At 37.8% G+C, this 21,830-nt stretch overlaps 1 protein-coding gene across 2 annotated transcripts; it reads left to right on the top strand.

Moving 5' to 3' along the window:
- The first annotated feature begins 3,104 nt into the window (after positions 1 to 3,104).
- LOC131939599 (excitatory amino acid transporter 2) lies at positions 3,105 to 21,501 on the top strand. 2 transcript variants are annotated; one of them, XM_059298005.1, is made up of 11 exons: positions 3,105 to 3,210; positions 3,541 to 3,696; positions 15,438 to 15,512; positions 15,889 to 16,011; positions 16,317 to 16,401; positions 16,611 to 16,777; positions 17,052 to 17,178; positions 17,610 to 17,843; positions 18,082 to 18,276; positions 18,599 to 18,733; positions 21,035 to 21,501. In XM_059298005.1, exons 1-11 carry the CDS (start codon positions 3,165 to 3,167, stop codon positions 21,171 to 21,173), a joined length of 1,482 nt encoding a protein of 493 aa, XP_059153988.1. In that variant the 5' UTR covers positions 3,105 to 3,164; the 3' UTR covers positions 21,174 to 21,501. The 2 variants fall into 2 exon arrangements, with proteins under 2 accessions (XP_059153988.1, XP_059153987.1); XM_059298004.1 differs by lacking the exons at positions 3,105 to 3,210; positions 3,541 to 3,696 and adding exons at positions 10,748 to 10,937; positions 14,939 to 15,094.
- The last annotated feature ends 329 nt before the right edge of the window (positions 21,502 to 21,830 follow it).

Here is a 21,830-nt window from a genome sequence, read left to right as displayed (position 1 = left end):
ACGCCCACCGCACAGATCAGAAGGTTGATCCACACGTCCATCGTCATTGCCAACAGACTGACCACAATGTCTGGCACCAGAACATCATTCCACCGGACAGCTGACCCAACTTTTGTCGTGTTTGAGATTTGTAGAGTTAAAGTCGTAGAAAACCTGAGTTCCATTGTATTCTTTTTTCTTTCCTAGAAATTTGTTTGTATTAGGATTTGGTGAAAGGAGTCTTTGTTGTAACTCTCCTATTCGTGATTTTAGGCTGCAATATAAAATCAGTTCCTAACGAAACTATACCCACTGTTAAAGAATGTTTTCAAGCCAATCTCAACTGCTCTAGTCAACGCTGACACCCATCGGCAATTAGACTCGCATTTTATTGAAAACAGAAACCCATCAGCAAGTAGACTATTTTTGAAAACTACAAAGCTGACACGCATCAAGAATTAGACTCGCATATTTCTTAAAACTACCTTCCGTCCAAATATGTGTAAAGACAATAGCACTCACTGCTCTGTCGTAGCAATTAGTTGTTTAGGCCCAAAGGATTGTTTTTATTTGCTCATAAGTCATGTCAATATCAAATGGAAAAACGTGTTCAAACCGTCTTGTGCTCGTCCCGACAACCGTGAGCTGATCAAGCCTACAACTAAATCTCGTGCATACATATTTACCGCCTTACTAGCAGCTCAATAAAGCTTGACAGGTTAATCTAGCGTTGACGTCAGTAAAACTAATTAAAGCAATTACTATCAGCCGGCTCATGTAGTTGAAATGTCAATGCTAAGATGTTAATTATCTATTAGATAAAAATAATAAACTTGTGTTGCGTTTAAATTGTTATTGATCTGTGTAATAGTCTATCTATGAGACACAATAGTTATTATGTCGTATTAGTCAATGAAAGATGTCCATTATCAAATACTATTAGAATTTGCCTTTTTTTTTATTTTAAACTATAACGTTTTATGATAGTTAATTTTAAACACGGTATTTCGATTTTCAAATAAATATGACTTAATTAAGGATAATCTTTGTTGTCTGTTAAATCATTTTTTATCATGTCATGAATTTGTTCTTTTTTTTTTTGGGAAATGTATAGGGTCTACATCACGTGGTTTACAGCGTAACTTCAAAATGTTTCAAATAAAAGCATTCCGCCACGTCTAACTGTGTCCTCCTATGTTATCTATGACGTCACACATTACCCCAGTCATGTAGGACTTAAACCCCCTGACTGTTTCCTCCTATGTTGTCCGTGACGTTATACTTTACGTCTATCATGTAGGACTTAAAACCCGCGATTGCTTGAAGCAGCAGTGAGTTTTTTCTCCAGGACCTGTACCTGGGCCAAAAATCAAGCGATTGCAGGCTCTTACTTTATAGATACGACAATCAAAGAAATAGATCTATTTACTCTGTACACACCTTCACTATAACTTTCTCAACTATGATGGCAAAATGAGACTATCTACCGGCAGTTATTCAAGATGTAAGCCTACTGGTGCTTATTCTCTATCAACTTTTCAGCGATTTTCGGTAACCGGAAATAAAACTTATTCTGCTTTTGGTTATTCAAAAGCCTGTAACTTCAGTTCTGTTTCAGATAGATAGATGAAATTGCACATATATGTAAAAGATCTAATTCTCTGCCTTCTATCAAATTTTGAGAAATTTCCGTTTACCGGAAGTAATACTTTACGCGACTTACGATTTCTCAAAAAACGCAAATGAATGTATAAAGTACTAATATTTCGCACTATTATACACACATTGTTTGCTGTTCACTTAGTGTGCGATTCTTTGTTCTACAATATTCTATTCTTTTTTTTTAAATTTAAGTAATTAAAAATCGATTAAAAATCATGTCTAAATTTCGAGTTGTCATCCCACGTAGTGCTATATAAGTATATTCGAAAGTTTAGGGGAGAATACTCCCGCTTTATTTAAAACACTAAACATAGCTTGTACTGCTTGACAATAAACCACGTCCTATATGCACAGCTGGACATAGGATATAGGGCACATTTGACAGCTGACTATATTATTGCGAGTATTAATTAAAGGATTAAAACTTCCCATTGATTTTGCTTTTAATTACTGTGATGTCTAATTCTTTTACTATTACTGCGATAACTAGTGGATATTTCCTTAATTTAAGCGCATTAATATCCGTCAAAGTATAAAAGTTAGATAACGTATATAATTAGGACTCATCCATTCAAGATGTTACCTGGCATGGCGAGGGATGTCCGGCGAAAGTCGTTCTATGTGCAGGCGTGTGGACTGTGGTGCGCGAGGTAAAAAGCAATGTAAGGAAAACACACTTCAATGGGTATTTAAGTCACATCGTCTGTATTTATACCACAAGTGCGGTAAAATGAGTTACTTCACGTGCTCTTTAGAAAACCAAACTCAACTGGTAATCAGGTCACAGCATTTATATTTTGTATGAGTTACACAACATAAAACTCGCACGTGCATCGAGCATTCTAATACTTATAGGTTACATTTAAATATTCAGGCTTGTTAAGCTCACCACTCACCCCCCCCCCCCCCCTATTCGTCATATGCGGATAACCCCAATGCATAAAATATAGATGTTGATTTTTTAAAAGTAGGTTAATGGGTTTTTGTTGGGTTTTTTTTTTTTTTTTTTTTTTTTTTGCAATCACCATCATGTTGCAATCGACACGGTTCTAAAAATATTTTCAATGAATGGATGTCATTTTAACACAAGCTTGGTGAATCATGTTGTTTTTTTCATCCCGAATCTCTTTCCCCTCCCCCACTCATCTCCATACATTTTTCATTGCACACTCGTCCCCCCCCCCTCCCCCACTCATCTCCATACATTTTTCATTGCACACTCGTTTCCCCCCCCCCCCCCACCCCCACTCATCTCCATACATTTTTCATTGCATACTCGTTCCCCCCCTCCCCCCACACACACACACTAATTAAAGTTCATATAGACTCTACTACTGCAACAGCACCAGTGGCGATACCACTCACGTTGAGAACCCCTGTCTTGGGTTAGGTCAAAATGTATTTATATAAACCCAAGGCCATAGACGAATGCCAGGTTGTAAAATACAGGCCGTCACCTACTGGCGGGTTGCTGGGACAACAGAAACAGTTCACATACAAGGTCTGTACCCAAAGCATCTCAGATGGAGGAGATTCGTTGTTTGAATCGTGGAGCTACGCAAAAGTCAAGTAAGTTTCACCGACGCGGGTATAAATTTAACGTGTGCTTTACAGTAAATAGTTTCGTAAACTTTTTAACGTAAAATTATAATAGAGAGCTAGTGGGGGGGAGTTAAATTCTTAATCTCGTCAAAATAGTTTCACTATTGATAAGTTTAGTCAAAACGACCTAATGTCTTAGAATATTCTAATTAAAGTTGTACGTCTAAAAACACAATAATTAGTTCAGGAAGTTGCGAAGATGACAAGTAAAGATTAAGTAGGATGCATTTGAAAAATAATTAGTAACATAGATGAAAATATTTAAGTTTGACCCACCTTAAAGTTGCATTTTCTAAGAACCCAGAAAGGACACCAGTAGAAGACATCGATGTCGCAAGTTTTTGACGGACAACGCGTTCCTTCTCCTGACCTGTTGTGGTATAGTGCTGGGCTATGTCGTTGGTCTACTGGTCAAGATGGCCGAGCCTGGACCTGACGCTATGATATGGATTGGTGGGTAACTTCATTAGTGCAATAATTTAATTAGTGGCTACTGATCAGACACTTTCTTAAATGCAATAATTATTGTGGATTGTAATATTAGAAAAAGTCAACAAATCATAAAAAATTAAACCAATTTCATAAATACTAATGGATTCAAAGGCAGAGTAAACTTTAGCGGGGCTCTAGGCTGAAATTTTTCGGGGGACCATTTTTATATATCAGATCCTTATTTTGCCACTTCTTATTGATTCGGCAAAAAAAATCCTAATAATTAAATTCAAAACATAGGTAACTTCCTTTTAAAAGCGTAGTGTGCAAGTAGCCGGATCAGTACGTCTACGCATTTTTTCTACTAGGTTTTGATTAAAGCGCCATTTGTAAGCTATTACTCATACACTCGCTTGATGAAGTAATACATTTTTTAGCCAACATTGTTAAGATTCAGTGTTTTATTACCTGAAACTAGTTGATCAACGAATTGTGTGCCAGGAATATAATATATAATTTTTAGGGTGCATCGCTTTACGCAAACAGTTTTCGAGAAGGAAGCGACGACAGCTGGTGAGTGGGGGAGGGGGGGGGGGGGGAAGGGGCTTTTTGAAATTTTTCATGGATGTGTTTTTAACCCTAAAAACAACTCATTTTATTTTCATAAGCGATCGCTGGTCCGGACTGTGTCTGGGTAGGAGGCAATGACGACGGGTATTTAAAATTTAGTGTTGCACGTGTTAAATATTTTGTAAAAAATGTTGAAGCTTGTGAGCAAACATTAGAACTTAAGTTTTTATAGTGAAAACGAACAATTAAGCAGTTAATATTGGGGCCCCTAAAATTCAGGGCCCCTGACTGCAGCCCTCTCATCCCCCCCCCCCCCTTTTTTTTAATCCGCTACTGAATAGATTTATAAAAAGGTTAATCAATAAAAGATGGTAGTTGAGATGACTAATTCACTGATTTATTAACCGTATCCTAAGCATAAATTTCATCCCACCTGTTGTCTACACGTGTGTGTTCCATGAATTTTATGCCCCCCCCCCCCCCCCCACAAGTCTAAACTCTCATTGCCCCTGTTCCAGGTCTGCCAGGTGAGATCTACATGAGGATGCTGAAGGTCGTCATACTACCTCTCATCGTCTGCACAGTCCTTGGGGGTGAGCACACATTCGACTTAAAGTCTGTAAGAATATGAGTGGGAGATTTATTGCCAGAGTAATGCCTAAAGTTTGTAACGCTAATATTTCCGTGAACTCAGGAACGGGAAGTACAGACCCCAAATTATTTGGGCGAGTGGGCGTGGTCTCGATGTCTTACATCTTGCTAACAAATGCTGTGGGTGGTATACTGGGGACGGTCCTTTGCTTTCTAGTTCAACCAGGTAAAATTTTTCATAAAATATTTAACCACTTAAAAGTCTTCATAACATATTAAACCCGACAATCAGGTTTTACTGTTCGTAAAATATTCAACCAAGTAAGATTGTTCATAAAGTATTTAACCAAGTAAATGTGTTCATAAAATATTGCAATTTCTTTAATGTGGAAGATATTTGCTTGACAAGGCATAATCGATAAATATCATTGTTTTAAATAAAAATGCAGTCAAATTTTCTGATAACAAACTGGGTCTCTAAACAATCGATAATTGATTTACCGATTAACCACCGACCGATTCACTAAGTGACCGCCCACTGATTGATCGATTGATTACTAACTCGTTGATTGACCAGGTTCTGTAGCAGCAATTGATCTTGACGATGTGGCGCTGGACACAAGGAATCTGCAGACGATGGACATTTTTGCTGACTTTATCAGGTGGTGTTTTGGTGATAGTAACGTCCCTTAGTTTTACTGGTGGTAATTGTAACATCTCGTAGTTTCACTTGTGGTGATAATGTTACATTTCTTCAACTAGTGGTTTTATTTTCTTGAAGTTGTCCCATAATCATATTTAATAGACCATCATTTCATCATGGAAAAATTGATCTACGCTAAAATACATTTCACTGTAAGTTAAAACATTAACGAGGATTTTTTTAAAGTGTGTCGATGTACTCTCTTAGTGCTATTTGGATGTGCCCTAATAGAAGACGATTTTTTTTAAAGAAATTTTTTTCCCAGACAATATTATAGGGGCAGCGACACATGTGTCACAGACAAAATATGGGTGGAGAGAGAAGACGTCATTGGTAAACGTCAATGGGACGTTAATGAACGTCTCGTCAAAATTAGTAACGAAGTCGCTATCTAATGTAGCAGGAACGAATGTTTTAGGCAAGTTTGATGTAAAAATATTTGCTTGCAGTTGCATTTTTAACTACTTCTACAAATGAAAAATCTTCAGATTGTAATATTTTGTTGTTTCTTTACATTTGCCATTGGTGATATTCCTACCTCCCACAAGTCTGATTGCTTTTACTGCCACCTCCCACAGGTCTGATCGTGGTCAGTGCTGCCTTTGGTGTGGCTGCCTCCATGGCTGGAGATAAAGCCAAACCTTTCATCGCCTTCTTTCAGTCCGGAGCTGTGGTGGTATTTAAACTCTTTGACTGGATCAAATGGTACTTCACCTGTTAACATTACCTATCTTTGTGAAGTTTAAGTTTTTAATAACGTCATTAGTTAAGCTCGGGCAAATCGAAAGCTCTACTAGACTTCATAGGGTATTTTACCCAACATTTCCACTACTAGCTCTACCATACAAAATATAGCTTGTTTAAAGTATAAAGCTTATGATCAGCTGAGTTTTACCTTTGTATTTAACACTGAAGTCACTCACCTGTTGTTTAGGACGACACCTGTTGGGGCGGCATGTCTGATCGTCCACGCCATTGCCAGCATTGATGACGTAGGATCGGCCTTCTCCACCATGGGCCTCTTCGTCTTGGTGGTCAGTGGCGGCAACATCCTGCTGCAGGTTCTCCTCTACACCCTCATCTACCTGGTCTTCACGAGGAGAAACCCGTTCACGTTTTTACTCAGTGTCGCCCGCCCGTGGGTCATGGTATTGGGGGCAGGTAGCTCGTGAGTTGGATTTATTTATTGGGGGGGGGGAGCCTTGTTAGCTGGTTTACTGGTTACAATACTTTAAACATTCATAACAATATATTAGAAGACAGAATTAGTTTTGTATCTAAAAACAAGTTAATTAAAAAGTCTAGTGACAATTTAAGGGCAATTTCCTTATGTTATCCATAACAATTTTAAATCGTCATCGCGTTCAATAGAAGCGTCATCACGTTCCATGGCTGCGCCATCACGTTCAGTAGGCGCGCAATGATTTTTAGTCATATAACTATATTGCTATATAGTACTGTAGTGTATTATGTATAATGTAAGTTTTAAAAAAAATTTGTGACCGAACGAAAGGATATTTTTGAAAACTTTCTTCGGCAATATTGTTCTAAATTATGGCAGAGGTATCGATTGGTAAATGTTTCAAGTCGCTAATTGGTCTGGTTGCCGAGATATGGGCCAAAAAACTGCATTTTTTTTTTTTTAGGTTTTTTTGGCTTCTCTGGGAAATCCAGGAAGGAATTCCGGAATTTTTTTGGCCCACTATCATTCTCGTAACTTGCTTAACATAATTGCTTTGGAACTAGTCCTCGATATTGCTTCGTTGAGGAGGAGATACGACTTAAAGCTGCGAACACACATCCATCCATCCATCCATCCAGAAATGACGGGTTAATAAACGCAATTCTCCAGAATGGAAATTGCGCTAAAAATTGATGTTATGTACATAATATTGCTTGCGTTTAGCTGCCGCAACTACATATCTCATTGGATATAATATGATACAATATTATCTGTAAGAATCGCCTGTTTCCTTGACTTGGCATATGAAGTTAGAGTGTGGTCAGTACTAAGACCGGCCGCTTACAATTTCTTTAGAAAACGTAAGCCAAGTACCTGTCAGACCGGGGTGTGCCAAACGTCGTCAGATGAATTTCACCCCTATCCCCTGAAACAATTTTACATTTTCGGTTTGGTGTCACCCCCCCCCCCCCCCCTTACACCTACAGTTACATTATTTAACCAGATACCATTGTGACGTTAATGAATAACATGATGCGTTTAAAATCAACTTTACCAGCTTACTTTTTAAAATTTCCGCTTTAGAGCTATTGCCCTACCGGAATTGATGAAAATCGGCACTGAGAAGTATGAAATAGACATACGACTATCTTCTTTTGTCCTGCCCTTCTGTGTTACGTTAAACAGAGATGGGAGCTGTTTCTTCGTCACCGCCACCTTACTGTTTATGGCTCAGTACGCTATGGTAGACCTGACCACGGGCTTAGTGTTCACAATCTGGTGAGTTACATCCTGACCCAGGGTAGGCCTGACCCCCAGGGTAGGCCTGACCCCAGGGTAGGCCTGACCCCCAGGGTAGACCTGACCACAGGCCTAGTGTTCACAGTCTGATGAGTTACATCCTGACCCAGTGTAGAAATGACCCCCCCCCCCCAGAGTAGACCTGACCCTTGGGTAGACCTTGACAACAGTATAGACCTGACTCCACGGTAGAAATCACTCCTCCATGTGATCACTGTTTGATTATAGCCATAACACCCCTCTCTAACCGCTTTATGATGCACCAGGACAGCGAAGGCAAAATTACAAGGATTCGGTAGACGGAAAATAACAGCCTTGTGTGCTGGGAGTCAGTGAATACCTTTTAGTTACAGGGTCTATGTAGGTGAATCCTGGTCATCAACCCATGGCAAATTTTGTCACTGTTGTCCTACAGTGGGCAAAGGTCGTACCGATAAACACATGTCGTTTACACTACACTTAAAACAAGAAAACAAAACAACTTGTCCATATTATCTCACGTTCGTAAACTTAATTTAATGTTAATTAGCATGAAAATCATTCTTAAAATACTCGATACGTTTAGAATGTATACCATTTTAAAGGTTGATCTAGTGTTCTTGTCAGGAAAAATGCCCACAGAATTCTGTCCCGTTGTTTGTAGTCCATCTGATGCATTACTTAAAGTATTCTGTACTTATGATCCACTAATTTCTGGTCCACAGTATTCTGTCCATTGTGTCGTCTCTGGCTATCCCAAACGTGAACAGCGCCAGTGTGGTTACTGTCATCATCATAGCCGAGTCACTGGGCATCCCAACAACCAGTATAGGACTAGTGCTGGCTGTCGAGTGGATTAAGTACGTATAGTCTTGGTGTTGTGTTACAATGGTTAGTTGAACACAGGACTAGATTGAGACTTTGTAATGCCTAGACTGTGTTAGATATGTGGGTCTAAGTCCATACATTTCAGAGCCACATATTTTCACTTTTAAAAGAAGTTTGGTGGTGCCAGTGGCGTAGCGAGGTCGGGTTTACACCCGGTGCGGCACTAATGGTGTCACCCCCCCAGAGGCGTAGCGACCCTTCCCGGGGACAACCTTTCAATTTTCGCTTTGCACCCCCACCCTCAAACTTTCGATTTGCACCACCCCCTCAAGTTTTTCTCTATACATTTTGCTATTTTTTGCCTTGGTGTCACCCCCCCCTAAATGGTGTCATTCGGTGCGGTCCGCACCACCCCCCCTCGCTACGCCTCTGGGTGGTGCCTTTACGTGAGCTTGTAATCATGATTTTATGTGTCCACCAGCGATAAGATCAGAGCCACCACCAACATGGTCAGCCATTTCCTGGGTGTAGTGGTCACGTGGTCAGTGTGCAAGAAAAACTTCAGAACATTGGACAACAGGGATGTGGACACTGAAAGGACTTCCACTGAAGTTATTTAACTTTAGGTACATGTGCATAAATTCTGTTATACATTTATAATTGCCTTGCAATGTGGAGGGAGTGTGATTGCATTTTATCACTTTGAAGGAGATTATTATTACACTCATAGATAACGTCACGCTTTTTACTATCGTCACAAAAAGTAAAAGCCCACCCTCCCTTTAAAATGACATAACCCTTCCCTCTCCCGCTTTTAAAAGTGGAAACTTTTTTTTGTCATCAGCGAATTCATACAAAAATAACTATTGAAGTTGATAAATGTTTAGTATATAGATATGGTTTTTTGTTTTTGTTTTTTTCTTGTTTTTTTTCAATTTACAAAAATGCTTTTTAAAAACGAAATTAAAAAACCTGATAAAATGTTACTGCTATGATGCAAATGTATTTTGTCCTACTTTTTCGACCCCCCCCCCCTTCCCCTCTTCACACTTTCTAAACCTCCCTCTCCCCTACATCTCTTCACACATTTTCACTAAAGTCCGTGCCCCTACCCTGGTGATGTGACGTAGTTGCCACGAGACAGGTGAGTGGGTAGATGCTGCCTTAATCAGTTGAGACAAACCATAGGACGATACTACAAAAACTAAGATGCCATAAAATGTAAACTTCATTAATACAATCTCCATGAATATCGTATAAATGTCTGCGTGCTATTCATGATAAAATTTAGGACACATAATACAATGTATGTAACATCTTGTACAAAAATCGTCACCCGACAAATCTATAAATGTATTGAACTGTTTACTCGTGAGCTTAAGAATAAAACAGATTTAAATTACTGATGGTGTTTTAGTTTGTTCCGCTTGTCTCATGCCATATATAAATGAATGGTCACACTGGTTTTTTCAGGCACTGTCATTTTAAAAAAGATCACCTCCACACTAGTCATACAGAGGAGCCTTCCTTGTTTCTGTTCGAGGTTTTTATTTAGTTCGCAATGTCTGTTGGTTTGTTATTTATTGTGTGTTGGGCGAATATTTTAACTCACTTTCAACCCTTGTCTAATCCAGTGTTTTCATTCAAACGTTGCATTAAGCCTATAAGAATAACAAACGTATCACTTAGCCTACAAAAACAACAAAACAAATCATTTAGCCTACAAAACAACAAAAGTATCACTTTAACCCTATAAAAACAACAAACGTATTACTTAGCCTACAAAAACAAGAAAAGTATCACTTAACCTACAAAAACAACAAACGTATTACTTAGCCTACAAAAACAACAAACGTATCACTTAACCTACAACACAACAAACGCCGCAGCATGTTGGTATAGAAACGAGAGAAAAGTCTGCCAGTCTGCTATCTCTGTGGCCTAGTTCCCGACTTATCTACTCTAGTCTACTATTTACTTACAACCGTCATGTCCGTGCATATTGTAAGCTGGACCCTGTCAGTGGATGAAAACAAAGCTGTTAATTACATTTGCTATTTAAGATGGACGTTAATTCTTGTCTGAATCTTCAAGCAACAAAAACATCAAGTAAGTTTTTGAGTTCATTGTTTTGTTATACTTAACCTGTTCGTTACAGTTAATAATTTATAATATATTTAGAATGCATACAAATATAAAAAAAAATTAGTGATTGATTTATTTTTCTGTAAATCATTCGTCACGGGCTAGATGTTTACATGCTGTTCTATATTCAAACATCAAACAGAAACAGTTTCGTCCTGTTTTACACACTTCGGCCCACAGTGTTGTATGTTACTTTTGTGTGGACTGTAAAGGTGTTTCGTTAGTTTCGAGGTGGTCATGACTGAGTTACTTTAAGAAACAAAAATGGGGGGGGGGGTGCAATAGCTCACTTAAATATGGTTTGTATAAATCCAGTGTACATTAATATGGATTGTATTACTTAAATGTAGCTTTAAACTATTTACATTCTCAGTGTCTTCATAAAATAATTCTTCGTGGTATGTTAAATTTTGACTAGGTCCTTCATGTGAGAGTTTTTGACCGACATTTTTCAGTCATCGCCTAAAGCCTCTATCAAATTTTCACTCATCGCCAATTATCTATCTGATGAACTAAAGAATAAAAGATCTTAGCAAATTCCTAATAATTTATTAGAAATTCAAAGATTAGGTTTAACTCTCATGCTTTTATTAATGTTACAAACACCACATATTGGCCATATTGTTGTTTTCTTACAAATGGGACATCGTGATCAGTGGCGTGCAGAGCTATGTTGATGCCCGGGGCAAACCCATAGGAAGATGCCCCCATAAATTTTATATATATATATATATATATATATATATATATATATATATATATATATATATATATATATATATATATATATATATACCATATATATATATATATATATATAGGCCTATATATATATATAATTACGGTGTTAATGTTAGTAGCCCTACAATTGACGATAAATTATAACACTACAACATTACGTTATTAATCAGAATACGAATAGAAAAGCATTTTAAAAAATTGACTTAGCTGAACTCTTGAGAAGACTCCATGCGAATATATCCAAAGGAATGACTGACTCAACAAATGTTATAATGGATGGAATTTCGTGGAGGGGGAAAACAGTTTGGGGACATGCCGGATGTTGGGGGAAGGGGGGGGGGGCTAGGGGGGGGGGGGCTATATGCCAAGCCCAACAAAAGAGTTTCCAGTTTCCATTACCCTACCGGGTCGGGCTACGGTCACCGTTGAATTAAATTGGAAAAAAAAACTAAAAGGTCAAAGTTCGCCATTGTTTATTGCTACGACTGAGGCCACGGTTGATGTTAGGCCTAGTGAGTTACCCCCCCCCCCCCCCCCATCTCAAACTTGAACACCCCCTTGTACCTGGTATGTAAATTTGGGATACCCTATTGTATTCTGACCAATGTAGATGTGTTTTTTTTTATGCCTGTACTAGTTACGGACCTTAGAAATGCTAGTTTTGTCTGGTACGTCGAAGTAGTCGGATACGTAGGAATAAAGCGTCTCGTCTTAACTCGATACGTTGAGAAAATATCGATTCTAATCATAGAGAACAGCGATTTCTGCTTGTGCGCCTTGTCGATGTTTAATAGAATTTTTGTATCGCTAAACTTGGGGCCCGCACTTAATGGTCGGCTCTAGGCCCCGAGTATTCATATGCAAACCCTGTGTGGGAATTAATCCAGTAACGGCTACCAGGGCCGCCGTTTATAACTCCCACAATTCATAAAACAACGTGGACTCACTTACTTTACAGATGGCTCTACTATTTATAACATCAGTTCTATTTAAGCGCCCATTTACTTTACAGATAGCTCTACTTTGCATTAAAATACTGTAACATAACTTTTAGTATGCCCTACAATTCATAAAAAATAAAATGGGCACAATTGTTTGAAATGATATCACTACAATTTATATTAAAAATCTGTTGATGCTTATTCTTGAGGGTGTCCTTACAGTGTCTCAGAAACAATATGGACATTCTTATTCTTTAGTATATGCATCAAACCGAATAAATTCTCTAGGGTGTCCCTACAATTTATAAAAAAATAATATGGGCTTACTTCATCTGCAAATGCCCTTAAATTTATTTTATCAAAAATTCTCCCAAAAATTATAAGGATGCCCTTAAAATGTATTATAATGAATATATACATAAATACTTTAAAGATGCCCCCAACAATAGATAAAATGATGATGGGTATAGTTACTGTATGGATGCCCTTCAAATACATCAAACGAATATAAGCTTAATAACTTCAAAGATGCCCCTGCAGTGTATAAATATATATATATGGATATAATAATTATTACTCTAAGGCTCTCATTGAAAAGTAGTAAAACGAATATGGGCATAATTACTTTAAATACTTTAAAAAGATGCCCCTTCAGTGCCTGGAATTAAATTGGCAAAAAGTATTCTAAATGATGCCCCTAGACTATACAAAATAAATATCAGATACACACTTTAATATAAAGACCGCATTTATTAAAGAAACTTTAAAACCTGCTTTTTCAATAAAAGTTGTGCTATACAGATAGAATGTCATAACGAGTGATAGACGACTGAGAATGACAATGTGTTTTGGGTGGGATTGGCAAAAAAAATTAAATCTGTCAGCAATCATGGGGAGGCAGATGAAAACGTATTACGACTCAAAGACACAATTTCCAAAAAAAAAAAAAAAAAATTCACTCCATCGGATGCCCCCTCGAAGTGGATGCCCGGGGCCTGGGCCCCGTCCGCCCCCCCCCCCCTCTGCACCCCACTGATCGTGATTGGGGATAGAGCGCTCGACTGCTATCCTGCAAGTCTCGAGTTCGGATCCAAAACTCGATTCTGCAGGAAGCATCTAAATTCACCCAACTCTAATGGGTACCATACTCACCAATACAGAACTGACACAACAACCCCGTATCTAATTTCACGCAACTCTAATGGGTATCAGACTCACCAAAACCAGAGTTTCTTCCAGGCATCTATTCGGGGGGGGGCCAAGCCTCCCCCCCCCCCCACCCCCCGAAAATGTTTTACCACCCCCCCCCCCCCCCGAACGAAATGAAATTTATATAATTTATATAGAAAATATATACTTTTAACAGTGTTCGCCCTCCCCCCCCCCCCCCCCGAAGAAAGTTTACCGCCCCCCCCCCCCGAAAATTTCAAGTGCCCCCCCCCCCCCCGCCACGGAGAAAAAAGTCTGGAAGAAACACTGACCAAAACAGAAGTGACAATACAATCCCGAGGTCATGGAAACACGTGGACTCTACTACATTTACCCTACATGCTAAATATCGCAAAAGAAAACACATCAAAATGCTAGTGGGATCTTACACTCGATCATTACACCTAGACACTAGTGGGATCTTACACTCGATCATTACACCTAGACACTAGTGGGATCTTACACTCGATCATTACACCTAGACACTAGTGGGATCTTACACTCGATCATTACACCTAGACACTAGTGGGATCTTACACTCGATCATTACAACTAGACACTAGTGGGATCTTACACTCGATCATTACACCTAGACACTAGTGGGATCTTACACTCGATCATTACACCTAGACACTAGTGGGATCTTACACTCGATCATTACACCTAGACACTAGTGGGATCTTACACTCGATCATTACACCTAGACACTAGTGGGATCTTACACTCGATCATTACACCTAGACACTAGTGGGATCTTACACTCGATCATTACAACTAGACACTAGTGGGATCTTACACTCGATCATTACACCTAGACACTAGTGGGATCTTACACTCGATCATTACACCTAGACACTAGTGGGATCTTACACTCGATCATTACACCTAGACACTAGTGGGATCTTACACTCGATCATTACACCTAGACACTAGTGGGATCTTACATTCGATCATTACACCTAAACACAAGTGGGATCTTACATTCGATCATTACACCTAGACACTAGTGGGATCCACACAAAAAATTAAAATCAATAAAAATACAAATCTCTGCAACCTCTCTTTATTTGACAGAAGCCAAAGTAAGCTCCACTAGAAGACATCGATGTCGCAAGTTTTTGACGGACAACGCGTTCCTTCTCCTGACCTGTTGTGGTATAGTGCTGGGCTATGTCGTTGGTCTACTGGTCAAGATGGCCGAGCCTGGACCAGACGCTATGATATGGATTGGTGGGTAGCTTCATTAGTGTAATAGTTTAATTAGTGGCTACTGGTCGGACATGTTCATTAATGTAACTAATTAATTAGTGGGTTTGGTCAGACACCTTGAATAATACAATAAATTAATTAATGTTACTGGTCAGACATTTTCAGTAATGCAGTAACATAATTGGTGATCTTGTTTGAAATTTATGCATGCACAGTTTGGTGGATGGTGATTTGATATGTTTCATTTAAGCCACTAATGGATAGTCTATGGATACACTGGCAGATTCAAGACGAGCATGCATCGCAGACTGAGTTAACGTACCTGACCATACAGTAGTCTACATGTAATATCTATCTGTCTCAGGTCTACCAGGTGAGGTGTACATGAGGATGCTGAAGGTCGTCATACTACCTCTCATCGTCTGCACGGTCCTTGGTGGTGAGCATATCTTGTCATTTTCATGTGCGAGAATAAACCATGTGTGTGAAGGTTTAATGTGCGAGAATAAACCATGTGTGTAAAGGAATCATGATGAATAACATTTGCAAGCAAGTGAAAGACAAATGAAAGAAATATCGAAGACAGATGAAAGGTAGATGTATGACGGATATATAGCAGGTTACGATATATACGTGCTAGGGGAATGACAGATGAATGATAGATAGGAATATCTATAGCTATTGAATAGCAGATGTAAGGCAGATGAATGTAAAGTGAGTAGCATCTGGAAGATGACAAATTAATGACACTGTAAGGCAGTTATTAATTATTAATTAACACTATAAACAGTTCTAAAGTTTTTGTTTTGTTTTAGGAACCGGAAGTACAGATCCCAAATCATGTGGCCGTGTGGGCGTGGTCTGTATGCTGTACATCATACTAACTAACGCCTTGTGTGGCATACTCGGGCTGCTCTTCTGTTATCTAGTTCAACCAGGTAAACTTAGACATTTCACAGTGTTGGTTGCAGTCGCAGTGTTTCTTTCAGTCTTTTTCTCCGGGTAGGGGGGGTGGTACTTAATATTTTCGAGGGGAGGGGGTGGGCGCCGGACTAAATTTTCCGAGACGGGGGACGGAAACTGGTAAAAGTATATATTTTCTATATAAATTCCTTTTCGTTGGGGTGGGGGGTGGGGTGGTGGTAGACTTTCTTCCCCACTGAAGAGGTCCCCAAATCTATGATAAATACACTTTTGTATACATCGGGAAATTGGTGTCCCATCTTACAATGATCGTTGGCAGGTTCTGTAGCAGCTACTACTGTTAAAAACGTGGCGTTGGACACAAAAAATCTGCAGACGATGGATATTTTTGCTGATTTTATTAGGTCGGTGATGGTTCTTTATTAAAGATTATCACAATTTTATATTCAGTAACTCATAATTGTAATTCAAATTGGTTACCTTTATTCTTAGTAAAATTTAAAGAAATTAAACAGTGCGTTAAAATAATTTTACGAAAAAAAAATTATTTTAAAAAAAACTTTCTGTTTCAATTGTTGTATTGTTCTAAGAAAACTGTTAATTCTTTTGGCAGAAATTTTTTCCCAGACAATATTATAGGGGCGGCGACACAAGTGTCACAGACAAAATATGGGTGGAAGGAAATGACGTCATTGGTGGAGGTCAATGGGACGTTAACGAATGTCACATCAAAGTTTGCCACTAAGTCGCTCTCCAATGTAGGAGGAACGAATATATTAGGCAAGTTTGCGTCTACAGTTACGTGTAGTTTACTTTTGCTGTGATTCACAAATGAAGGAGGCAAATGAAGTTTCTTTGATTTAGACTTAAAATGGTGGTTGTCTTTGGTCAAGTTTTTGTTTCCTAAGAAATAAGACAGAAACAGTGTGTTAGACACTTGTGCACAAAAAATACTGCAGTAGAACTGAACTTAGAACCATTCTAGTTGTGGGTTGTTTATTGTAGGTCTTAATATTCCCACCTGTCTGAATGTTGTCATTTCCACCTCCCACAGGTCTGATCGTGGTCAGTGCTGCCTTTGGTGTGGCTGCCTCCATGGCTGGAGATAAAGCCAAACCTTTCATCGCCTTCTTCCAGTCTGGAGCTGCGGTCATATTTAAACTCTTTGACTGGATCAAATGGTAATTGGCCTAATTAACATAGACATAATTACACGATTTAGTGCAGGATTCATCTGGTAGTTTGATAGAATTCATATGTATCATTTTTTAAGAGACGTTAATTCTTCGACAAGACTTTACACGAGATTATCAAAGTTCCAAGTGATGCAAGAAATATCGCCTTACAAAATCTTGTCGTTTTAGGTCGATAAGTGACCTAAAGTATAGGGCCTCACATGCTAAAACTATTTCACCCAAAGTTTAAGTTTTTAATTACGTCATTAGTTAAACTCGGACAAGTCGCAAGCTTTACGAGGCTTCATATGGTATTTTACCCAACATTTCCACTACTAGCTATAGCTACAAAATATAGCATGCTTAAAGTATAAAGTTGATGATCAGCTGAGTTTTACCTTTCTATTTAACACTGAAGTCACTCACCTGTTGTTTAGGACGACACCTGTTGGGGCGGCATGTCTGATCGTCCACGCCATTGCCAGCATTGATGACGTAGGATCGGCCTTCTCCACCATGGGCCTCTTCGTCTTGGTGGTCAGTGGCGGCAACATCCTGCTGCAGGTTCTCCTCTACACCCTCATCTACCTGGTCTTCACGCGGAGAAACCCGTTCACGTTTTTACTCAGTGTCGCCCGCCCGTGGGTCATGGTCATGGGGCCGGGAAATTCGTACGTTTTTTTGTCTGTTCGGGGGGGGGGGGGGGGGATGATCGTGTGAGGAGGCAGGGCATCTGGTCAAGTTATTGGTTGGGGCCAGGAAGGAATTTCATAAGTTTGAACCTTTGCGAAGACTGCCTGTAAAAAAACTTAAGCTATGCTTTTAAAATTTTGTTCGTGTCATGAAGTGGAAATTATATTTGCACGGTACCGTTTTTTTTTTATTGTTGATTTTCTTTTACATTTTCAGTGCCATAGCATTGCCGGAACTTATTGAAATCGGGTATGAGAAGTATGGAATAGATGTACGACTATCGTCTTTCGTCCTCCCGTTCTGTGTAACACTCAACAGAGATGGGAGCTGTTTCTTCATTACAGCCACTTTGCTCTTCATGGCTCAGTACGCCAGCTTAGACCTGACCGCAGGCCTAGTGTTTACAATCAGGTGAGTCTAGGTTACCCCTTGACCCCAGGATAGATCTGACCGCAGGCCTAGTGTTCACAATCAGGTGAGTCTAAACTGCCCCTTGACCCCGCAATAGATCTGACCACGGGATTTCATAATCAGTTGAATACAATACCTCTAGTTTTTAGACATAAAATCTTTGTTTTTAGTTAAGTTTTTAGACAGGAACAACCACAGAAATATGTCTATTTGATGTATCGTCCATTGCATGTAGTACACACAATGTCTCGTCCTCAGATTTGTTTCTAAAAATTGTATTTCTGGTCCATTTATTTCTGGTCCATTTATTTCTGGTCCACAGTATTCTGTCCATTTTGTCATCTCTGGCTGTCCCTAACGTGACCAGCGCCAGCGTGGTTTCGATCCTCATCATAGCCGAGTCACTGGGCATCCCAACAACCAGTATAGGACTAGTGCTGGCTGTCGAGTGGATTAAGTACGTATAGGTTCGGTGTTGTTGACGTGGTGTTGTTCACAGATAAATAGAGGGCTACAATATTATAAAAACACATTCATACTGTTTAAAAACTTTTAGTGTTTCATTGTTTATCTCTGTAAATATGTGTCAAATCGAACAAATATATTGAGATACATCTATGATTTAAGCTAAGACTAAGATTAACCTGGATTCTGATTGGATGTATCAACGGCGTAGCAGGATTTTTAAAAAATAGGGATGTTTTTAAAAAATTGTTGTATCATATATAGGCCTACATATTTTATGTAACATATATATATATATATATATATATATATATATATATATATATATATATATATATATATATATACATATATATATATATATATATATATATATATATATATATATATATATATATATATATATATATATACTAGCCGTCCCGACCAGGCCCTGCTCTGGCTTCTGTGAAAAACCTTTCTGTTAAAGACCATTACCTGTGTGTTTAGTAATCATCATAAACCCGGCATTGCCCACCCAAACCACAACCAACCAAAACCAAAACAACAAAACGCAAACATAACGCTAACACAATTACAAATGCAAACGAAAACAAAAACCTAACAACAAACCCAACCACAACAACAAACACCAATACAAACACAACGAAAAAACAAACAAAAAAGCAAACGAAAACAAAAACCTAACAACAAACCCAACCACAACCACCAATACCAACACAAAAAAAACAACGAAAAAGCAAACGAAAACAAACCAAATCCAAACGCAAAACCAACCAAAAACACAAATACAAACCCAAAGAAAAAAACAAAAACAAAAACGAAAAAAGAAAGAACAAAAACGAACCAAATCAAAACGCAACCACTAACGCAAACCCACCTAAACACAAAGAAAACACTAACGCGAACATAAACGTCCGGGGCGGAATCACCTGTTTTAGTTTAATGAACGACTATAGTACCCCAACTTATTCATAGTCTTTTGCACTCACTCTAACGAACGCGCCTGTTTCAATTTAATGAACAATTATAATACTCCAAGCTTATCCGTAAAATACCCACAACATTTGCACTTGATCAATTGTAATTATTTTTTTCCCAACACCAAAACAAAGTAATAAAAAGTAAATTCTTTTCCACTAATGCAATGGTTTTATAAAGGGAAGTAATTGTGTTTTCCTAATTTATCAAAGGGAAGTAAGTGCTATAGGACTAAATAAAGACATAATTAGAATTTTCTTAAAAGATGATATTTTTTTTTAAACTTGTGTTTAATGAACATGCCGAAAATTATTACTTTCAGTTTGATAAATGAAAATTATTTCCCAACACTTTCAATTTAATTTTTTAACTCATAAATTTAGACCATAAGGACTTTAATTATCTAACACTTAAATCCATCGAAGTATGTCAACGACAAACAAACTTATTTTTACATACAGAATTGAGCTATATATATATATATATATATATATATATATAAAAGAAAAAAAAATTAAAAAAAAGAAAAAAATTATATATATATATATATATATATATATATATATATATATATATATATATATATATATATATATGTCTGTGTGTCTGTGTGTATAAATACAAATCAGATGAGCAATGAGAACAATTGTTGTAATTTAACATGAGGTAGGTGCCATGGATCCCCAGTAGTAGTCCCTGATACTATGTGTTATAGTTTAATAAGTGTGACATTATTACTTTTACTGAAATATTTCATTTGAGCAATCAATTTCATGTTATGCTATATAAAATATTTCTAAATTTGTTTTTACTAAATACAATGTATCTGTTTAAATTGATATTTCATTTAAAATCATTGTACTTGTAGTAAAATCACACAGCCCTATGATATAGTACTTGTAGTAAAATCACACAGCCCTATGATATAGTACTTGTAGTAAAATCACACAGCCCTATGATATAGTACTTGTAGTAAAATCACACAGCCCTATGATATAGTACTTGTAGTAAAATCACACAGCCCTATGATATAGTACTTGTAGTAAAATCACACAGCCCTATGATATAGTACTTGTAGTAAAATCACACAGCCCTATGATATAGTACTTGTAGTAAAATCACACAGCCCTATGATATAGTACTTGTAGTAAAATCACACAGCCCTATGATATAGTACTTGTAGTAAAATCACACAGCCCTATGATATAGTACTTGTAGTAAAATCACACAGCCCTATGATATAGTACTTGTAGTAAAATCACACAGCCCTATGATGATCACATGTTAATAAATTGACATCTTTGTCCACCAGCGATAAGATCAGGACCACCACCAATGTGGTCAGCCATTTCCTGGGTGTGGTGGTCACGTGGTCGGTGTGCAAGAAAAACTTCAGAAAATTGGACATAAAGGACGTTGAAAATGAACTGACTAGCACCGAAGCTCTTTAACCTTAAATGTAAAATTACATTTGAATGCACAAAGCTACGTTAAGTGCAATTGTAATTTCTCTATCAGCACCAGTAGGCAGACACCGTGTTTGATCTTTTATCAATTGACAATGGTATTTTTTGTGATGTCAACCTCACATACTGTCCTGTGTTTGAATCAGATTTAACAAGTGTTGGCAATAGAAGTTTTTAATACCATAACTTCAGTCAATAAATTAAATCAATTGATTATTGTAATATGTTGTACATAATCTACATTTCTAGGGTCTATTCATATATTTACTTATACAAAATACTCGTGACCAAAAGAATAAACCATTCATATTAATTCCTGTTTTCGTTTATGTGTTGGTCTCTACACTTTTCTGCTACAATACCTAAATAGGTTGTGAGGTTGTTACGGTTTCTTGAAAACTTTTATTTTTAAGGTCAAACAAAACAAATTTTCTAGCATCATACAGTAGAAAATATCAGAGTATATTATCAAATATATCTTTACTTTTTATTGGGTGAGTTGCAATGAGACAACAAGGTTTGCACAAAGATGTAACAAACAAAACAGAGCAACCAGCATGCTGTGAATTAAAATCTTTTTACTGTACATGAACATAGTATTTGTACAAAATATTACAATTGCCATTGTTTTAAATAATGAAT

Source organism: Physella acuta, unplaced genomic scaffold, assembly GCF_028476545.2.
Source record: "Physella acuta isolate Inbredline_101_S28 unplaced genomic scaffold, ASM2847654v3 ptg000284l, whole genome shotgun sequence".
NCBI classification, from domain to species: Eukaryota; Metazoa; Mollusca; class Gastropoda; family Physidae; genus Physella; species Physella acuta.
The sequence above is the reverse complement of the archived record's forward strand: the minus strand, read 5'-3'. Positions and strand labels throughout refer to the sequence as shown.

Coding starts and splice junctions, on each gene's coding strand:
- LOC131939599 (XM_059298005.1), top strand. CDS start 3,165: ATGGAGGAGATTCGTTGTTTGAATCGTGGAGCTACGCAAAAGTCAA. Junction 18,277..18,598: donor GGCCTAGTGTTTACAATCAG/GTGAGTCTAGGT, acceptor TCTGGTCCACAG/TATTCTGTCCATTTTGTCAT. Junction 18,734..21,034: donor CTGGCTGTCGAGTGGATTAA/GTACGTATAGGT, acceptor TTTGTCCACCAG/CGATAAGATCAGGACCACCA.